Genomic DNA, 19,786 nt, shown 5'->3' on the forward strand with positions numbered 1-19,786 from the left:
TCCGTGAAAGGGCTTGCGCTCCCGCTTTTATTGCCAGCCCAAAAAGGCAGCGAATGCTGCAATACGGCTACTGGCACTTTGGAGCGAAGGAGAGATTGGGGATAATTGAAGGGGCCTAGGTTATTTGATTAATACAACGCAGAGTCAAACTATTGGAAACAGATCCTTAACTGAAACACAGACTAATGAAATAACTAAAGAAGAAGCCTATGGTTTGCTACGTGTTGTACATGGCCTAACTAGGGTGCAACCTTTACAAAGGGGGATATTTACAAGAATTATTATTTTACAAAGTGAAGGTTCTAAAAACCGTAACAATATTATACTTATGCACAGTCTGGCTGGTGAACTAGGACCACAGCTGTAGTGCATGGCCTTGCCAAGATTTCATGCACTGACAGGTTGTGACCGCAACAGCTCACTGTCAAGAATTGGCAAAAAGAAAGCCATCAATGTATTGTTTGGCAATCAAGAGCACCAGGCCAATCTGGCACACCTTGTAGAAGAACCAGAACTGAGTACAGCAGTCGTACTGCAGAAGCATGTGAGAGTTTCATAAGTGTACACTCGACACAACGGCTAGGGAGGCTCGAAGTAAAATAGACAATGTGATGTAATTGCTGTTCTGTCAGAAAGGACAAAATAAATGAAGGTTTCCCCCCTATGTCAGACAGCCTACAGCAACACATGAAACGGGTAATCTACTAGGTTATATGTGTGGAAAACATTGGAGCCGATACGGAATCTGCCACTAGCTGCTGGACATAACTGGGAAATTGCGTATAATATATTACAGCATGTGATCATGACTATAGAGCAGCACCATAGCGACTTGTAGAACTGAATACCTGCCCCTGTCAGCAGGCTTTGTGTAGCCAAGCAGGCTGTACCTGTAGAAGGACCAGAATATCATGCACTGAGACTCGTGCTTGCATGGCTGACGAAAGTTGTCAGACCCCAGGAACGTTGACAGATGATGAATACACCAACTAAAAATTGCCACTGATATTGTTATTTCACATTGTTGCACCTAGATATACAGTACCATGGAACTCCGCTATTCGCGGGGGATACATTCCTGGAAAATCCATGAATAGCGAAACCGCGAATAGTGGGCCATTGATTCAATGGAAAAAGGTGCGATAGGTTCCCGAGTCGCGAAAATATGCGAATAGGGAGGATCAAACTGCGAATGGCGAGGCAAAATCTGCAAATGGTCAAGCAAATCCAGAGAATGTCGACAATAATCCGCGATGGTCGATGAATGTCCCAGAAATGGCAAGACAAAACCCACGAATGTCGACTAAAAGCCACAAAGGTCGATGAAAACCCCAATAATGTATGCCGCGGCATTGTTTCAATGGGGAAAAGGGGTATACGTTATAGGTTCCTGGTGGTTCCTGATTAATAGAGAAAAATGTTTTAAGTTTAAAATGTTTTAGACCGCAAATGCACATGATTACAGTTTCACAAAAAAGGCTTACAAATAAAAAACTGACAATACCAGGTACCATTTTCAATTTATTGAAGGAATGCGCTTAAAGTTTATTAAGTCACAACACCATCATGTACCGTTTAAAAAATTTATTTTACAAACACACGCAACTTTCAAATGATGATGATGATGATGGTGATTAATTAAAATCCCATGAATTCCTCGAACTTTGAGGGTGACCCAAATGATGGTGCAGCAAAATCGTGCACTAAATGGAGAGCCAGGAGAGGTAGGAGAAGGTGAGGACGCTGGTGAGAATTTTGGTGAGGATGCTGAGAGGGCTGCATGAGAGGGTGTTGATGGTCTTGAGGTGTTGGGAGCAGGGCTGAAGAAATGGGTATTGGGTTGGGAAGCTGCCTGACAGATTTCTCAACATTTTGATGTAGCTCTTTGTATGGGAGCAGCACATCATCCAAGCCCCTCTTGAACTTGAGGTACATGTCCACGACTGGGTAAGCGTCTTGCACCTGTCCGCAAGCGCCCACATGTCCTGCAGCAAGTCGCCCAGGAACTGGACTGTGAACTTGGATCTCGGCACCTCTTCCCCCATCGCTGCCCGCCTCCTCACCCTCCTCCTCAGAAAGCTTTGGAATGGCCTCCAACTCGTCCTCGGTAAGCGAGTTTAGGGAATGGTTCAGCATCATGGTTTTCAGCATGAAGTCCCTCGTATGTGTGTTGTCCCGATCCATATTCTGAGAGTCTTCTCCATCCTTTCCATGTGGACATTCCGGACATGGGTGACCACCTTCGCACTCGATACAGATACACTTGCACTCGCTGAAACTCTCTCACGAATTGCCTTCTCCTTCCGTATGTAGCGAACGGTGGAATTGTTGAGCCCATAATGCATGCCCACAGAGGCCGCACTCTCTCCTCTCGAAAGCCGGCTGAGCAGCTCCACTTTCTGGCTCAGGCTCATCACTTTCTTCTACCTCTTGGTAGTCGATGCATCTCCGGCACTGGTCTTGCGCTTGGGAGCCATAATTGAACAATTAGAGCGAGAGTCAAAGCAACGGGACGAGAAGAATGATCGAGATCCAGGACACAGTCTTTTTATGTAGAACTGCGAGCATTGTGGGCAGCTGCGGGAGAGGTGAATACCCTTGACATTGTTTGTGGGGGGATATTAACAGATGATGCCGTATTCAGCCCATCTGCTCATTTCAATCATAGATTTAATGAAGCATATGCATTCTATAATTCGCGGGGTTGACTTGTTGTTTTCGTAGCTGGCGGAACATCCCGTGAAGCTCTCGATTATAGTCCGGCTAAAATTTGCGACCGTAATAGCCATGAAAACACAAATCACACAGCAGTGAATGTATAAGCAGGCCATGCTCGTGGCTTGCAGATGTTTTTTTGCGTACGTATGTCCAGCTGCTTTATACAAGGCTGGTGAAAGATGCGTTTTATAAATACCGTACAGGTATGTCAAGTTCGCGGCTCGTAGAAGATGTTTTTTTGCTTATGTCCAACTGCTTTATGCATGGCTGGTGAAAGATGGGTTTTATAAATGTGTCACGTTACCAGTGGTTCTTAACCTTTTTAAAGGCGCCGAACCCAAACGAAACCCACCGAACACTCGCGGAACCCCTCAAATTTGACGAAAAAATTAAGAAGAATTGCATCTTAATGCGTTTTCTGTTCTTCTTTTCGAGAGGCGATCTGGGAAATGCATGGTTTTGTTTTGGCAAGGGCCACCCTCAAATCATTTTCGCATGCAAGCCTGCTCCTTTTCTTTGTTTTAATGTCCACCAGTTTGGAAAACGCATGCTCACAGAGATACGTTGTAAAGAACAGCGTGAGGATCTCAAGGGCAATTTTAGCGATGTGAGGATACCCTTCAATTTGGCGGCACCAAAACGTTGAGAGCGTTGTTGTGCCGAAAAGTTGTTGTTGAGTCTGGCTCTGCTGAAGTTCGATGAGGTCGTCGAGGTATTGGTCATTGACATCTGCCGTTGCAACGTCGAGAGTAAACGGCTGCCGCACCTATGCTGGGTATTGCTCTTGGTCGGGGAAGTAGCCGTCGAATGACTTTCCCAGCTCATCCAAGTGCGTGGCAATCGCTTGCTTCAGCTCCCCCGGTACAGTAGTGCCTCCAACTTCAGACTCATCTTCGATCCCGCTCACGCACTCATCCAATAGCGAAAAGTTCGCGAGTTGTCGTTCTCTGTTCGCCGCCTCCACAACGGTAACTTCTTTCGGAAAGCACTCAGCTTTTCTTCAGATTCGATGACATTCACTCCACCGCCCTGCATCTGGCAATTGAGATGATTGAGTGCGTCGAAGATGTCAGCCAAGTACGCCAAGGCGAGGATGAACTCTGACTCTTGGAAGTGTGTTGCATGGCAATGCTGGTGTTCTCGCAAAAACAGGGCTAATTCTACAAGCAAGGCAAAAACACGGCTCACTACCTTCCCTCGTGATAACCATCGAACGTTAGAGTGGTAGAGAAGGACTTCGAATTCAAAGCCGATTTCATTGCACAGCTCTTTGAAGATGCGATGATTCAGAGCATGGCTTCGCACGTAATTCACAGTTTCAACGACGATTTTCAGAACATTGGCCAGTTTTGGAGGCAGGGTTTTTGAAGCCAGCGCGTGTCTGTGCAGGACGCAGCGTGTGACGATGATTTGTGGTGCATCGGCCTTCACCAGTGCTCCAAAACCGGAGTTGCATCCCAGCTTGGCTGGAGCTCTGTCCGAGCAAACTGCAGACAACATGTTCCACGAGAGGCCGTTGCTTCTGAAGAAGTTGTCCACAAGCTTCTTCATGTCAGCTGCCGTCGTCTTTGTTGTGAGAGGTAGTTGGGCGAGGATGTCATCTGCAACTACCTGAGCGAGGATGTCATCGCTCATGTCGTCGATTCTGCATCTGATGGTGTCATTTGAGAGTGGAACGAGAGACAACTTGTTTTCAGCAGCTTTTCCCAGCATGATGTTGGTAATCTTCAACGCGGCCGGTTTGATGAGTGTCTCGCCAACGGTGTGCGCTTTGCCCTGCTTTGCGATCAGGTACGCAACTTCATACGATGACGGTGAAGATCGGTTTGTCAATTGGAACGAAGTCGAGAGTGGGCAAGGTAGCACTTGCGTCGAATCGGAATCTCTTCAATTTGAATTCATCCAGCATTGCGTCTTTGTACTGCCCCTCGCCGTGCAGTTTTTTGAAGTGTTCCCATAGTTTTGCTGGTGATAGGCTGGAGTTGCTCAACTTGACATTGCAAAGCATGCATTGAGGACGCTGACTTCCGTCCCGTTCCATCAAACACGTGAACCCGTACCGCACGTAATCCTCCGACCACTTCCTTTTTTTGCTCGACATACTGCAAACAACAAAAAAAAGTAACAAACTGATCTTAATTGAGTTCGGGCAAATAATTATATGACAAAAATTTAAAAAGGAACATGCTTAAATATAATCAGTACCCCTCTGAAAACTGAGAAATTTTAACGAAGAAAACAACTTATAGTTACGATGACGGGATTTATTATCTACTAAACTCTACGTCACCTCAAATCCCATTATGATATTACATAGAAAACTGCGAATTGTTAGTTTTGAATTGCGACCAAAGGAGTTATATCACCTCCACCTAATTTTCTGAGTAATTCAATCATATTTTATAATCACCATCCACTTTTGACTTTAATATAACTCTGAACCCGCCCTGCATATCCACAAATATTTCCAACTTCCTTTTCAATTAATCAGTAACTCCAAAGTAAGGCGCGACCAATGACACACGGCAAGCTAATCGAGGCTATTCACTGGAATTTCTGAACACCTGCAAAGTCCAAAATCCAGTAAATAAGTAAGCAAGTAAGCACCATCAACAGAATAATTAGCAAGTTGCTCATTGATTCAACTTACTACAGTCAGTGTAAAACAACTTATCTTAAACACAGACCACAGAAACCATTAATGGGATGGGAATACAATTAGAAATAACATTTCCATTCGTTCGTAACATACATAGCAAAATAATAATAATATTAATAATAAGCGTTATTACACATAGATTCAAAATTGATACAAAACTAAAAACAAAAAAAAACAAATTGCAATGCGTTTCGGAGGACCTCCGCCGAACCCCTTAGACTGACTCACTGAACCCCTGGGGTTCGGTCGAACCCAGCTTAAGAACCACGGAGCTAACGGCTCGTTCAAAAAAAAAATTGCGCCCCTGAAAAACCGCGAATTCGCGGAACACGGCCGCGAATAGGAAATAAAACCGCGAATTAGTGGGACACTTTTCCACGAATAGATAAACAGGTCGCATTTTATCACCCGTGAATAGCAGAACTGTGAATAGCGGCATCCGACTGTATACATAAGATACTTATAATTTGTTATAAGTTACATCCATTCCGAAAGGATCATCAAGTTATGTTATTTTGGATTGTGCATATCGTCTGCATGTTTACTCGATACTATAAGCAAGGTATGATAGTTAAATAAGTCCTCGATCATGCATATTCACCTGGGAATATTGATTTGGGAGGAGGCCTAGCTGAATACTTCAAAAACAAAGCATTGCATGACATTTTGACCTCCATTGGCATCATATTACAATAAGTAACCCAACACTGTACAAATTCTAATAGCGCTTTGTAATATGAATACAGTACATTGTTGTCTCAATGTTAAAATTGGTTGAGGCTGTACAAAGGTATTGACACTTATATTACTCATATTGCTTATTTTTTGGCAGTCGTCATACCCGGCCACATCACTTACATAGTAGTGTGTAGCTCCAAAGTTAAACCACAATATGAAACCACATACAGTACTATCTGGAACTGCTCCACAGGGACCTTCTACCAAAATATCAAAGCAGACTAAAGCTGTAGTGGGTGTTGGATGATGACCATCTGGCATATGGTCTTTGCTCCTGGACTATGCCGATTGATGCGGGAATGGAGTAATCTTTTACAACCAAGTAAAAAATCATGGCTCATTACAGGAAGCACAGAAATCTTTCTTCTGGTCTTAACGCCATCTACATAAAGAAACTGTATGTCATGAGGTTTTCATAATTACATCGGTATTGTAATATAAATCAATTGGACAGCTTACCCAACTTGAATGAAAAGGAATGAAATGTTTTTTCATTGTATCAATCATTGTGCAATTGTCAATGGCTAATGGAGGAAAAATTTTGGAAAAGTGCGGCGAGCCAGATACATTCACATATATTGACTGAGGCAGAAATAAAAATGGGTTATGTGGGGACAACTCACTAATACATCAATAGGGGAAGCACAGGAATGGGCATTAGAAAGGGAATTTAGGTGATAGGCACTGTTTGCAGGGATTTTATTTATCCATACATCCTGTTATGTACAAATCTATAACAGCACTCTGACGTCACAACGTCGACCGATATGCCTCCACACACATTATTACATCATTATACATACTTGTACCAAATTTGGTCAAAATCCCATCACTGTTCACAAGTTAGCACAGTAACAGAATTTTTAGCGAACGGGACCTCAGATATTTGACCCCATAATCTAATCTGTTAATCTTTACATCGTTATACATACTTGTACCAAGTTTGACTTTGTTCTCTTCAGCCATTCTTAAGTTATCGCAGTAACGAAAACCTATTACAGACTCTGAATTTTGACCTCTTGACCCCAAAATCAAGTCAGTTCATCTTTGCATCATAATACCTTTTACCAACTTTGGCCAAAATCCCATCGCTGGTTCACAAGTTATCATGGTAACAGGATTTTCACCTAACATGACCTCTGACCTTTGACCTCTTGACCCCAAAATCGAATCAGTTCATATTTACATCATAGTACATACTTGAAATCAAACCCATCACGGATAGACAGACGGACAGAAATAGAATTAGAGAATTGTAATATTAATCCGTTTGTGCCTCAATATTGAAAGTTGGTTGAGTCTGTACAAAGATATTATGTTTACCCGACCCCTTTTTTCAGCCGTCATACCTGCCCCTATTGTATACATAATAGACAGTAGCTTCAAAGCTAAACCACAATTTGAAACCACATACTATCTGGAATTGTTCCAGAGGGTCCCTTCTGCAAACATATTATGTGGAAGGGGGTGTGGAGGGAGAGTAGGGTCCAATCTAATTGTAGATTGCGGTAAGGATAGTATTGACTATGTTCGAATACATTAGATTTACCATTGTATTGATGATGATGTCGAGTCTCCTCAGGCAATGATGGCATTGCCTTTCTATGGCTGGTACACACGGTGTGGTATAGACGGGTGGAGGGAGGGGGGTCGCCACTCCTCTCCGTCTCTCTGCTGCCGTTGGGAAATTCACCCTCTTTGCCCGTGCTGTTGGAGTCGATTGGACTCTCATCCACCAGATGTGCAGAGCCATCTGCCATTTAAACCGCATGGCTGCGGACCGTTACCCTGGGTAAGGGGGGCTGACAGGTACTACACCTTGCCCACAGGTGACCTGGGGTTATGCAAGGCAAGGGCATCCATCTCCCTGAGGTATCAGAAGACACCCGCATACCTATTGTATTTGATATCTTTCAGAGGTAACTGGTATGGTAAAACACGCACCGACGAGGTGGTGATTGTACACCACAGAGCAGAATAAGGTAAGGTTGTGTGTGTGTAATACCTCCAGTACAAATGAGGCCAGACAGGCAGACAAACTAAACATATCTCAATCCTCTGTGCATGTGTGATTGGGACGAATTCAGAGCCAAAGTACTGCTAAATTACAGGTTCGTTTTCTGATTCATGTTCAAAATATGACATTGAATTGAAATCAAGTTGTTCCCCAACCCTGCTTTTTGCTTCACGTGTTTTAATCTCTCTGCAATGGCTCTACGGATTTTCATGAATTAAAACATCAATCTACATTTAGCTGTTTGTTTTATCGAGTTGCAATTCCTTCATTACATCGGGATAGTCTAACAAAAGGGCCATTCATTATCCCAAAATTCATGATAAACAAGCATTCCTCTGCTATATCTGTGTGCTATTAATTTGGTATTGAATCCACGAGTCGTGTGCACAGTGAACTTTGCACCTTTATTGACGCTTTTTGTTAATTTTATGTTGTGTACTCCTATCGTAACACTGCAACTGATTTCATATGATCGATTTATCACACAAACTGGTGGGAAAATAAGATCTGCTGGGAGTGTGATTTAATTAAATTTTAGCAAAGCAGGCATTACAAGTGTAGAGATTTCCCTGTAAATTGAGATTTGCATCCGTTTTGATCATGACTTCAATTAATCTGCACTTTACCCCCTCCCCTCCATTTCCCCCATCCCCTCACCACCACCTCCCACACCGACCTGCCCTCCACCCCCACAAATAAAAAAAAGTTTACAAATTAAAAAGTAAAGTTTGCACATAAAAGTTTGTACCAAATTTGGTCAAAATCCCATCACTGTTCACAAGTTAGCACAGTAACGGAATTTTTAGCTAACGGGACCTCATATATTTGACGCCATAATCTAATCTGTTAATCTTTACATCGTTATACATACTTGTACCAAGTTTGACTTGGTTCTCTTCAGCTATTCTTAAGTTATCGTGGTAACGAAAACCTATTACAGACTTTTGACCTCTTGACCCTAAAATTAAGTCAGTTCATCTTTGCATCATAATACCTTTTACCAACTTTGTTCAAAATCCCATCGCTGGTTTACAAGTTATCGTGGTAACAGGATTTTCACCTAACATGACCTCTGACATTCGACCTGCACATAAAAGTATGGAAAACTGAAAAATAAATAAGTAAAACACAAAATGTGACTGTTTCTGTTGTGCTGGATGCAGCCAGGGTGCACATGGGATTCTACGAGGAGTGGTGGTTCTTGGTGGTGGTGGCTCTATGCAGCTTTGCCCTTATTGTTCTGTTGGTCTTTGGCCTTCTGGCACGTGGTCAGAACCGCAAGTATGCTCGAAAATCTGACTCTGGTGGGTTCTGTAAATATCCCTCATCTCGTTGCCAGACATCATCATCATACATCTTATGTTGCATCTTGCCTTAATGTCTATAATGGGAGCTACTTTGAGGCTAAAACTGGTCTAGCAATGAAAATGATACTTAAACTGAATACGAAACTGAACCCTCAAAGTAAATAAGCTTCACGAGATGTCATCTCGGCACAGTAAAACCACGATCTGACCAATGCCACAAAAAGGAATGTAATAAACAGCTTTGAAAATCCTCTCTGTTTTACTTTCGAAGTTGCCTTTTGTGTGGCTAAAATGCAACTTGGATGGCAGAGCAGGCGAAACGGGGCGTTTCTCATACTGTTGACAAAACACAGGCCCTATCTTTTCAGGACAGTCGATCTGCGCGCAGCAAACAGCAGGCCATTATAGCGAACTTGTCACATTTTCTTTGGAAATTTTACCTCAAAGTGCCCATCAGCCCATGTCCAGTCGCAGTTCACTCTTGCACTCACCACTCACACTGTTGATCAGAATTTATGTTTAAGTCACCCTTTCAGAGTTTCCTTCCTCCCCAGCTCCAGCAGATTGCATGCACTCTACTTTCCTGTCAACCCATGGCGTATTACTCTAGTCTCACTGCACACTTTCATTCATTTGTCTCCCTTCTCCCCCCACTGTGGAATCACCTCCCTGAGTCACCATTTTATCTCTTGCTCTCACTCTCCCCAACAGTCTTTTAACATGCCAACCCATCACAATCTTATGCTGTCTACCATTTCTGTCACAATATTTTATCTTGTCACTGACCTTTCCCTTCCATCCACATGTAAATTATATTTGCTATGAACCTATCTGTTGATGACTCCATTTGTTTATGTGATCCCCGTCACCCCGTCTCCTTCATCCTCATTGTGATGTATGTTTGTGTTTCTTATTCTTGTCCTGCCAGTCTGTCTGTTCTTCGCCCCCTTGTTTTTGTGACCCCTTGTCCGCCTTTTCCTTTCTGCTCCATTGTCGGTGCATTGACCTTTCACACTGTTCTATAATTGTAAACCATGAGCCAATCATCTCTGTTTTTTTTTTAAAGTATTATGAGTGAGATACTTAAAATCATCCAATATATAAACTAGAACGAAAAGCCAGTGGATGGTAGATGATCGGTAGATGCCCTTTGTTCACTGTCCTAAAAATAAACAAGTTTGTTTTAAATCACTTCAGCTGTTTTCAATATCACATTTTCACCAGTCATGACAGGTTTCACATCGATCGGTGAAGCAGTTTCAGAGAAGTGATTTTTTTAAATATCGGCTTTCAAGCTAATATGGCTGCCATACCACATGACATATGATCTTTAAAATGTACACTCTGCATATGTATGGGTAGGGGATCACGTTTGTTAAGTTTCGCGTTGATCAGATAAGGTTCGTTTTTCTATCCAAGATGGCTGCCAAACCACGTGACTTACGCCATCATCATTTTCAAACTATATGGAACAGTGCTGTTAGATGATATTTGTAAAATTTCGCATCAATAGGATAAGCGGTTTCAGAGATATAATTATTTTATATTTTTCTTCAATCCAATATGGCTGCCACACCATGTGACCAATTATGTTTTTGTGATCATCTTTTAATCGCCATGCCTGGTCAATGACACATGTAAAGTTTCGAGTCAATCGATTTGGTGGTTTGGGAGAAGGTGTTTTTTAAAGGTTTTAGGTTAAATCCAATATGGCTGCCAAACCATGTGACCTACAATGTCATAAATTTAATATTTCAATAGAAATGGGTCGTAGATAAAGTGCATGCAATTTCAGATTTTTAGGATAAGGAATTCGATTAAAACATTTTTGGCTGGTATACCACTTCACCTATGATGTCATCATTATCATGCTTTTGTTCTCCATTTGGAGTACTTGACAATGTGCCAAGTTTCAAATTTTTTCCATTCAGCGGTTTCCGAGAAATAATTTTTTAATTATTTGCGTTTAATCCAAGGTGGCTGCCATACCACGTGACCTATGACATCACAATTATCAAATAAACATTCTGCATGGGTGTCACTCCTACCCTGAAAGTTTAGTCTGAATCGGACATATGGTTGCTGAGAAAAACGAGGTTTAGCCCGTGCGGACGGACGGAAGGAAGGACGGACGGACGGACGGACTGACAACCCGAAAACAAAATGTCTCCGGCCACCTTCGGGGCATAAATATAAAATACATTTACATACTTTCTTATTCATGATATATGAAATATTTCATACACATTGAAAAGTCTAAAAATTGTTGGCGTGTCATGAACTAATGTGAGCAGCCCATTCATGGAACCTTTGAAAGGCCCCTCGTGTTGATCGATTCATCGATACGTGAAAGAAAATTTACCATTTGTACGAGCTGGTTTATATAATAAATCTTGCAGGATATTATAGCTAATATTTGCATTTATTGGACTTGAACTGGCATCCCTTCACAATTCAAAACTCCCATTGCTTGGCATGCCACCAATGAAATGTCTATCGTAAGGTTTGAGAGAAAATAATTAATAATTGATCATTTAATTGATTGCTTCATCAGGTGCTATAGGCTTGTTGGTATATACAGCATTCCTATATCTCTTCTCTGCTGGTATCTTGAGAGGTGTACTGTACATTATCACGAGGTAAGTTTAAGTGGCAAATTAAATGCCGTATTCACCTACACAGCTATTATTATGAAGCTATCATTATATAATTACTGGTGGAATATACTTACACATTGTAAACAATGGCGAACCGTGCTTCATACGTAGGTACATGATAAATAGAAGCTTTATGATTAAATGGCAAGCACCACCGACCTCCTGCTAGATATCAATAAAGTTAAAAAAAACCTAAGAACACCATTACAGTTTTTCATGTAAATTTTCATTGAGGTTACTATTTCACAGTTTACAGTCATATAATTACTATTTTCAAATGATAGATATCGATTGAGGTTGTTTTTTATTTTTCTTACGGATGCATTTCCTTTTTTGATGTACATTTTCATTGATGGACGCTTTTTCTTTTTTTCATTTAGGAACATTATTGTCATGCTTATTTCACAGCTTACAGTTATAGAAGTTACAATTTTCTAATGCTAGATAGCGACTGAGGTTTTTCATTTTTTTACAGGCGCGTTTTCGGATTTTTTGCGTACATTTTCATTTACGGACGCTTTTTCTTTTTTCATTTACTGACATTTTTGTCATGTTTGTTTCATGGCTTGCAGTTATATAAGTTACAATTTTCTAATACTAGATAGTGATTGAGGTTTAAAAAAAATAATTACAGGCACGTTTGTGGTTTTTTAACGTTAATTTTCACTTACGTACACTTTGTCTTTTTTCATTTACTGAAATTATTGTCACGTTTGATTCACAGCTTACAGTTTTAGAAGTTACAATTTTCAAATGCTAGATATCGATTGAGGTAAAAAAAAAAAATTACAGGCACGTTTGCGGTTTTTTAACATAAACTTTCACTGATGTGCGCTTTGTCTTTTTACATTTACTGAAATTATTGTCACATTTGTTTCACAGCTTACAGTTATAGAAGTTACAATTTTCAAATGCTAGATATCGATTCAGGTTTTGTTTTTTTTTTGTTTTTTTTTACACACACGTTTACGGTTTTTTTAACGTAAATTTTCATTTACGGGCACTTTTTCTTTTTTCATTTACTGACATTATTGTCATGCTTGTTTTACAGTTATAGAAGTTACAATTTTCAAATGCTACATATCGATTGAGGATTTTTATTTGTTTTACAGGCACGTTTGCGGTTTTTTAACGTAAATTTTAATTTACAAACTCTTTTTCTTCTTTAATTTACTGACATTATTGTCATGTTTGTTTCACAGCTTACAGTTATAGAAGTTACAATTTTCAAATGCTAGATATCGACTTTTTCAAATGCTTTTTTTTATACGTACGTGTTTACGTTTTTTAACGTAAATTTTCATTTGTGGATGCCTTTCGACGGACCTGTGTCTTTTCCCGGTGCATCAGCTTCGATGTCCATCGGCATGCCAAATTTCAGCTTTCTACGACACCGGAAGATACCGAGCAATAATATCAGTCAGTCAGTGGTTAGAAAGAGCTATGTGTGTATATGTATATATGTATATATATATATATATATATATATATATCTCAGCAATTATACTAACAAGGCATCACAAGGCCATAGTTGATACATGCTATTATTAGCTAACATAATTGTGATGATTGCTGGCCGGATGGTCTGGAGGTACGCACATTCACCTCAAAACTGTCTATCTTGAGTTTGAATCCTGATCCAGCGATAAACTGTCACCCCGGTGTTTCACTGGCAGGGTGATTCATCAATGTGTGTGCCGTCCCTCAGGTGGACATTAAACTGGGCGTCCCATCTGCCAGCATTCGGCGGTGGACGTTAAATATCCCGCTGTGTCTTTTGCGAAGAGTAGGCGAGATATCTCCGGCACCATAAACACATTCCAGCTCTAACCAACAGACGGAATTGCATCAGTGGCACAGCCCGGCCATCAGCCGGAGATGTTACCCCACAACCTTGTGCTCATTACGAAAAAAGAAGAAGACCATGTTGTCATTCTTGTAAAAGCCTCATTCTAGAATAATGACATTGGATTATTTTGATTGGGAGCTTTGTTAGTTCTGGCATATATTATTAATCCACCACTGTCAATCAAAGTTCTGCCACAATATAAAAACAATAAAGAATAAACATTAGACGAAAGAAGTCGAAGCAATTTGGCATCATATCCACATCCCTCCCCCGTGCATTATTTACTGGCGTAATCATCCCAAAATCCATATCCAATTTGGTGGGGTTTATGCGGCAATGACCCAGAGGCCGACTTCTGCGAAAGGTTCACTGCTGGATATTTTGCGTCCACATGGATTTTCGACGGGGTGGCCATAGAGACATCCTCCGAAAGATTGCGCTCGACGTCGCAGAGCTCCCTTGTTGGCATTACAGCGGAATGGCGTTTTTTATGTGAATCAATCAAACCCGAGATGGTGGGACTCCAACTCCAAGGCAAGCTGGCTACCAACTGAGACATCTTGCCACTTCGTGCTGCAGCTCAATGTATGCTCAGAAAGTGGGCCAAGCTCAGGTATATGACCGGAGTACAAGAGTAATCCGTGGACCTCCTTATCCTTTCACAAAGTCCATGGAGTGTAGTCCTCTTGAACCAGTGGCTTGGAAAGAACAAAGAGGCCCAATGTGCATCATTTGTTATCAATCATGATTTTGTTAGTAACTGCATTTGTAAAAAATATACTTACAAACACTGCACAATATGCAAGCACAATTGCACATTTGCAAGACGAGACTGTATGCATTAGTGCCACCTGTCACTTCAGTGACCTTGTGGGTTTGCATGACCCTGTTGGTTTGCATGACCCTGTGTAATGTCGTATGGATTCTGTGTAACCAGGGAATACACCAAGGATGGGAACAGAGGAGCTGACGAGCCTCGACGGAGGATTCCCAGCCTTGGAGATGGAAAACCGACGCCTTCCTATTAAAGCAGGCCTATCAATAAAACCCGGCCTGTCATTCAAGCCACCTCTGTCAATCAAACCGGGCCAACAACGGCGCAATGGAACACAGCCTCGGTACTTACGATAACAATAGGCTACCTCCACCACATCGCATGACATCAACTAGAACGCCACTCAGTAGAGCGCATACTCCCGCCGTGGGTCAAGTTGGAATAGTGCGATTTCACAAAAGTTTGAGGGAGTAGTTCAGTGACAACACAAAACAAGACAAGACAAGACAACACAAGACAGACACTGCACAGATATATATTTAGAATATATAGAAGATAATGTCAAAAAAAAACAAGGCAATTTCACTTACATTTTCGGATTCAGCGTTCAATTCTATATAAGTGAGTGTATTTTGAGGCATGTGTGACTTCAAATAAAATTGTAAGCCAGAAAAACGTTCGTTTCATTCCTTAGGGACACAACATGTAAAACTGGCCCAAACGTCAAAACAAAACTCTCATTTTAAGTCGTACAAGCTAATGCGACCACTCATTCTTCTGGGAAGAATCCCGTGCACATACTGGTCACACTTATAAGTCACCTAAGTCTTTATAAGTTCATCAAATACTGACACCGCGATTGACATTCGCTGAGGTAAATGTTGATATCTCTTCTGAGGTTTAAAAAAAAAAAACCCCAGTTTTAAAGCATTATACGTATCAAACGATACATTTTATGAAGCGGGGAAACCTAATACACACTTTGGTGGTTTTAAAATGACAGAATATGTCTGTATTAGAAAGAAAAAAAAAGAACCTTGAAGACGACGCTGCTAACAAAATACACCGCTCTAACGCATAACCACGAGTTTAAACTACATTTACAACAAATATGAAAACTATTTTCATATCACAATGTTAAATATAGAATATATAGAAGATAATGTTAAAAAAAAATGAGCCCTATCTTCCAATGGTAAACAATCCTTCAAAAAATTCCTGGATCCGGAATAATTTCCTGAGCTTCACCAAAAACTAATCAATTCTTCCTTATCCCAAGGGCAATCATCCCACCAACATTCATCCAAATCCATTCAGAACTTTTCCAGATATCCTGTTCACAAACACACACACGTACATGCACACACACACACACACACACACACACACACACACACACACACAAACACACACAAGCACACGAACGCACACACACACACACACACACGGACACGATCGAATGCATTACTCCCTGGTGGGAGTAACAATACCCGAGCCATTTTGTGTCGTATAAAAGGGAAGGCCACAAGGAGTAATACAGTGCTGATGTTTGGAACAAAAATACGCCAAATTCCGATCTTCCCACTCATTCTGCAAACTACCAAAGTCTGCGACTCACTCATTGGCAGACCGTCGCTCTTTATTTTCTCTCTCACCCAAGCACAACCTTGACCTTAGGCCTTATCAATATGGCTGCCAAACAAATGATAGATGGCATCCTGCATATCCCTCGTACTAAACATCCTCTTCCCCTCATCCCTCGCATCTGATCGTTGCCCATCTCTCCACAGTTCTCCACCTCGTCCCTCTCCTGGAACACTGCATTATTCAGACGAGGAGCTGATGCCCTATGAAGTCACACGGGAGGCTGAGCCCCCGCCCGACCTCACTGAATCAGAGGTGAGTAGAGAAGGACAAAAAAATCAGCATCTATAACATTCACTGGCTCAAGTCGAAGTCCTCGTGGTTGTGCCAATGATTGTAATGGTTACTCCAAACCTCAAGGAGGCATCTGTTGACGGTGGAAGCAATTTTAGGTTGAACAAGCTGTTCTGATTTGGTGAGCGAAGGCTTAAGCTTATCCAGGTCTGGTCTCCAGCGACCTTACCTAGTTTTATGCGGCAGGAAAGTTGCGGTTTGCAATGAAGGAGTAATACAAAAATGGGAAAGACCAACCTTGTTTTCTGGAATGTCGTGCCGACAATGGGTATAATATTAGGCTATCACGCACTTTGGTGCATTGCTTGCAATCCCTGCGGGGCCCCAAGGCTTCTTCCACCGATATTCTTGAGGACAGCACCGTACAATGGCAGGAAAGGCCTGTGTGGAGGAACGCCTTCCTGTTTGTAGCACGGCCTTTCTTGTCACCCACGTTAGCTGGCTCCTATTCCAAGGGGCAAATGAACTCGCAAAGCTAGCTAAGGATCACCAAGGAAATGCTAGTCGGCCTAATGCTTGGATTTCATATTGCATGTGACGGAGACGAGTGTCCTGATATGTATGTTGCATGTATCGTAACATAGGATGAAAATGGTCATGGATACTGCTCTCTGATGGAATGACCAAATTACCTCGTTCTCCTCCCAATCTTTCCGTCCTCCCTCACATCCCACCGACTCTCCGCAGCAAGTGAAGGATGAGGATTTCCCTCCAGACATCACCAAGGAGCAACCACATTCTTTCGTGAACCACTACATCAGCGACCCCAGCTACTACCACTCGTGGAATCGGAAACCGAAGGTCTTCAGTCACAGCGAAGACCAACCGCAACTCGTGGTAGCGGCAGGAGTTGGGCAGGCGCTTCAGCGGGGTCTCTACGTGTGCACTGCCAATGGACGTCCACCAGATGTGTCAGGACCACCCACCGGTCTCTCGTCATTCGTGTGATGGCAGAAACGCATGAACTTCACTTTACTCTCATCTTATTTCCTCTCGTCTCCGTTTCCCTTTCGCCCTCTCGCTCCTTTAGTATCCGCTTCGAAAATCATAAGCGAAAAAGAGATATTGTCAGCGGCCATTGCGGCAAGACAAAATGGCCTCGTTTGTTTTTCTCACTTTGACCTGAGGCCTCGATTTCTGGTGAAGACCCAAAACGAGCTGTGTGGACCTCCGACACATCCCCGTGGCAACTTCTTTAGTTCTCTCCAAGCCTACCGTCGCAGAGACAATCAGCGGCCGCGTCCGGGCCGGCCGCACAACCCCGACCAGGCTAAACGCTTCACTAGGCCCCAACGTAGTCGGCCTCTAACCCAGGGGACGTAAAGCTTTGCACTGCAGCTCCATTTGCATCCACACCCGTCACAATTAATCTCCTCTTAGTTGGAATCGATGTGCTGTATTCAACTTTTACTAATCCACTGTGACCATTTCACACTTCCGGGTAGCAGTCCATGATGTTGTCCCGTGTAGATCTCTTTTCTTGCTCTCTTATGCAGTCTCACTTTTGTAAACTACCTTAGCCCTCACCACTGTATAACCGAGGGACACTCTAGTAAATACCCTGCGTATCTATTCGGGGTTTTGACCCCCATATAGTTACTACCCTGGGAAAGGAAGTAGAAAAAAATTATCTTTTGTGTTTAAGACTCCATGAAAATGTTTTGAAACAAATGATGAAATGGATGATGTTGTAATTTTCGATGTATATGGATAAGTTATGAAGATTACACAATAATAGTATTAATAATAATAATAATAATAATAATAATGTACTTTATTCTTCATATCAATGTAAGAATATTTTAGCTACTTTCGTTACTCCCATAACTTTACTGTCCACCTATACACATATTGAAAGGAGTTGTTCAAAATGTTCTCCGAACAAGATGTCATAATCATTCAAGACATGGCAAATATATATACTACTACTACTACTACTACTACTACTACTACGACTACTACAACTTCTTTAAAGGGGCAAATTATTCCCAGGTTGCGAGGTCCCCTGACCAAGCCAGACGTTTGATTGGAGGGAATTTGTAATCTACGATTCCGGTGATAATTCACCTACTCTTGGAGTTAACGTCCATTTGCTGAAGCTAGCACATGAGACACCCAGCTTAAGGTCCATCCTAGCGACGGTGTGTGATGCCTTGAACCAAAACCATGACAGCTCCAAGGTAAGTCCGTTGCCCCTGCACCATTCCGCAGGACGCATTTTCCAATGTATGTGTGTACCAACTACATATATACTTATACATGGAAAAATAAAAAGGTTCCGTACGTCGCCTGGACTGTTGTGAGTGTCTCTCTGATGTAACCACCGGTTCGAATCCCGACACAGCTGTAAACTGCCATCCTGGTGCTGCACAGGCTGGGTGATCCATCGATGAGTGTGTTGGTTGGTGTTGGTGAACGTTTAAGATCCCACGGTGTCGTCCTTCGCAAAGAGTAGGCGAGTTATCTCCGGCACCATGGCCAAATTGCAGCCCCGTCCTACAAGAGGGCAATGCATCAGCGGCACATCCTTGTTCTGCATTCGTAAGAAGAAGAAGAAGTTTACCGACCCTGCTGTGCACGTGTCTGGAATGAGTTGCACAACGAAAATATTTGTTACACATTTATTACGTCATCACACCTCGTAATTCATTCACTGCATCCCTCCTTGTTTATATTGGAACTGTTCCTAAAGTCATGTAATTTTGACTCCTGATGTCACATCATGCGCTCATTTACCCGTGCTTTGTTCGTGCGTGCCAATCCCTCGCTGGTAGGTGACCCTTGGACAAGGTGGACCTCGGTCGAAAAATATCAAGTGTACTTTATAAGCTCAATATGATTTGAAGTATATTGGCTGGTGGTCTGAATACCTGCTCGGTCCCTCCTGGGATGCTGCTTCACATGTGTTTGTGGTTGTTTGTGTCGCTGGACGCACCAGGGCGTGGAACCCATGCAGGATGCGAGACTTTTGGGTCATGAGCATGGCGGCCCCACCCCCTACCACGTCCACTTTCCGCTCTAACCTCCTCGTGCTGTTGGAAACGCCCATCACCCTAAACCCCGCCCATCACCCTAAACCCCGCCCACTCGTCCGCCAAACGAACCTCCCCCTCCCCATGTTTCGAGCG

General features: G+C 42.3%; 3 protein-coding genes across 3 annotated transcripts in view; 2 read left to right on the forward strand and 1 right to left on the reverse strand.

Moving 5' to 3' along the window:
* Positions 1 to 17,838, forward strand: part of LOC137425102 (protein sidekick-2-like) — a 547,704-nt gene extending 529,866 nt beyond the window's left edge. Inside the window, 4 exon segments of the mRNA XM_078772524.1 lie at positions 9,296 to 9,436; positions 14,883 to 15,063; positions 16,511 to 16,619; positions 17,346 to 17,838. Coding sequence (XP_078628650.1) covers positions 9,296 to 9,436; positions 14,883 to 15,063; positions 16,511 to 16,619; positions 17,346 to 17,606 — 692 coding nt within the window. The 3' untranslated portion in view covers positions 17,607 to 17,838.
* RPL38 (ribosomal protein L38) overlaps positions 1 to 19,786 on the forward strand; it is a 275,214-nt gene that overhangs the window by 221,752 nt on the left and 33,676 nt on the right. The window lies entirely within an intron of this gene.
* On the reverse strand, positions 1,509 to 19,206 carry LOC144891348 (protein FAM200C-like). The gene is made up of 3 exons (XM_078774482.1): positions 18,943 to 19,206; positions 13,371 to 13,481; positions 1,509 to 4,820 (listed from the first exon to the last, which is right to left on the reverse strand). The coding sequence occupies exon 3, from the start codon at positions 4,429 to 4,431 to the stop codon at positions 3,622 to 3,624; it is 810 nt and encodes a 269-aa protein (XP_078630608.1). The 5' UTR covers positions 4,432 to 4,820; positions 13,371 to 13,481; positions 18,943 to 19,206; the 3' UTR covers positions 1,509 to 3,621.

The sequence above is a fragment of the Myxine glutinosa genome, chromosome 1 (assembly GCF_964187855.1).
Source record: "Myxine glutinosa chromosome 1, kmMyxGlut1.1, whole genome shotgun sequence".
Taxonomy (NCBI): domain Eukaryota; kingdom Metazoa; phylum Chordata; class Myxini; order Myxiniformes; family Myxinidae; genus Myxine; species Myxine glutinosa.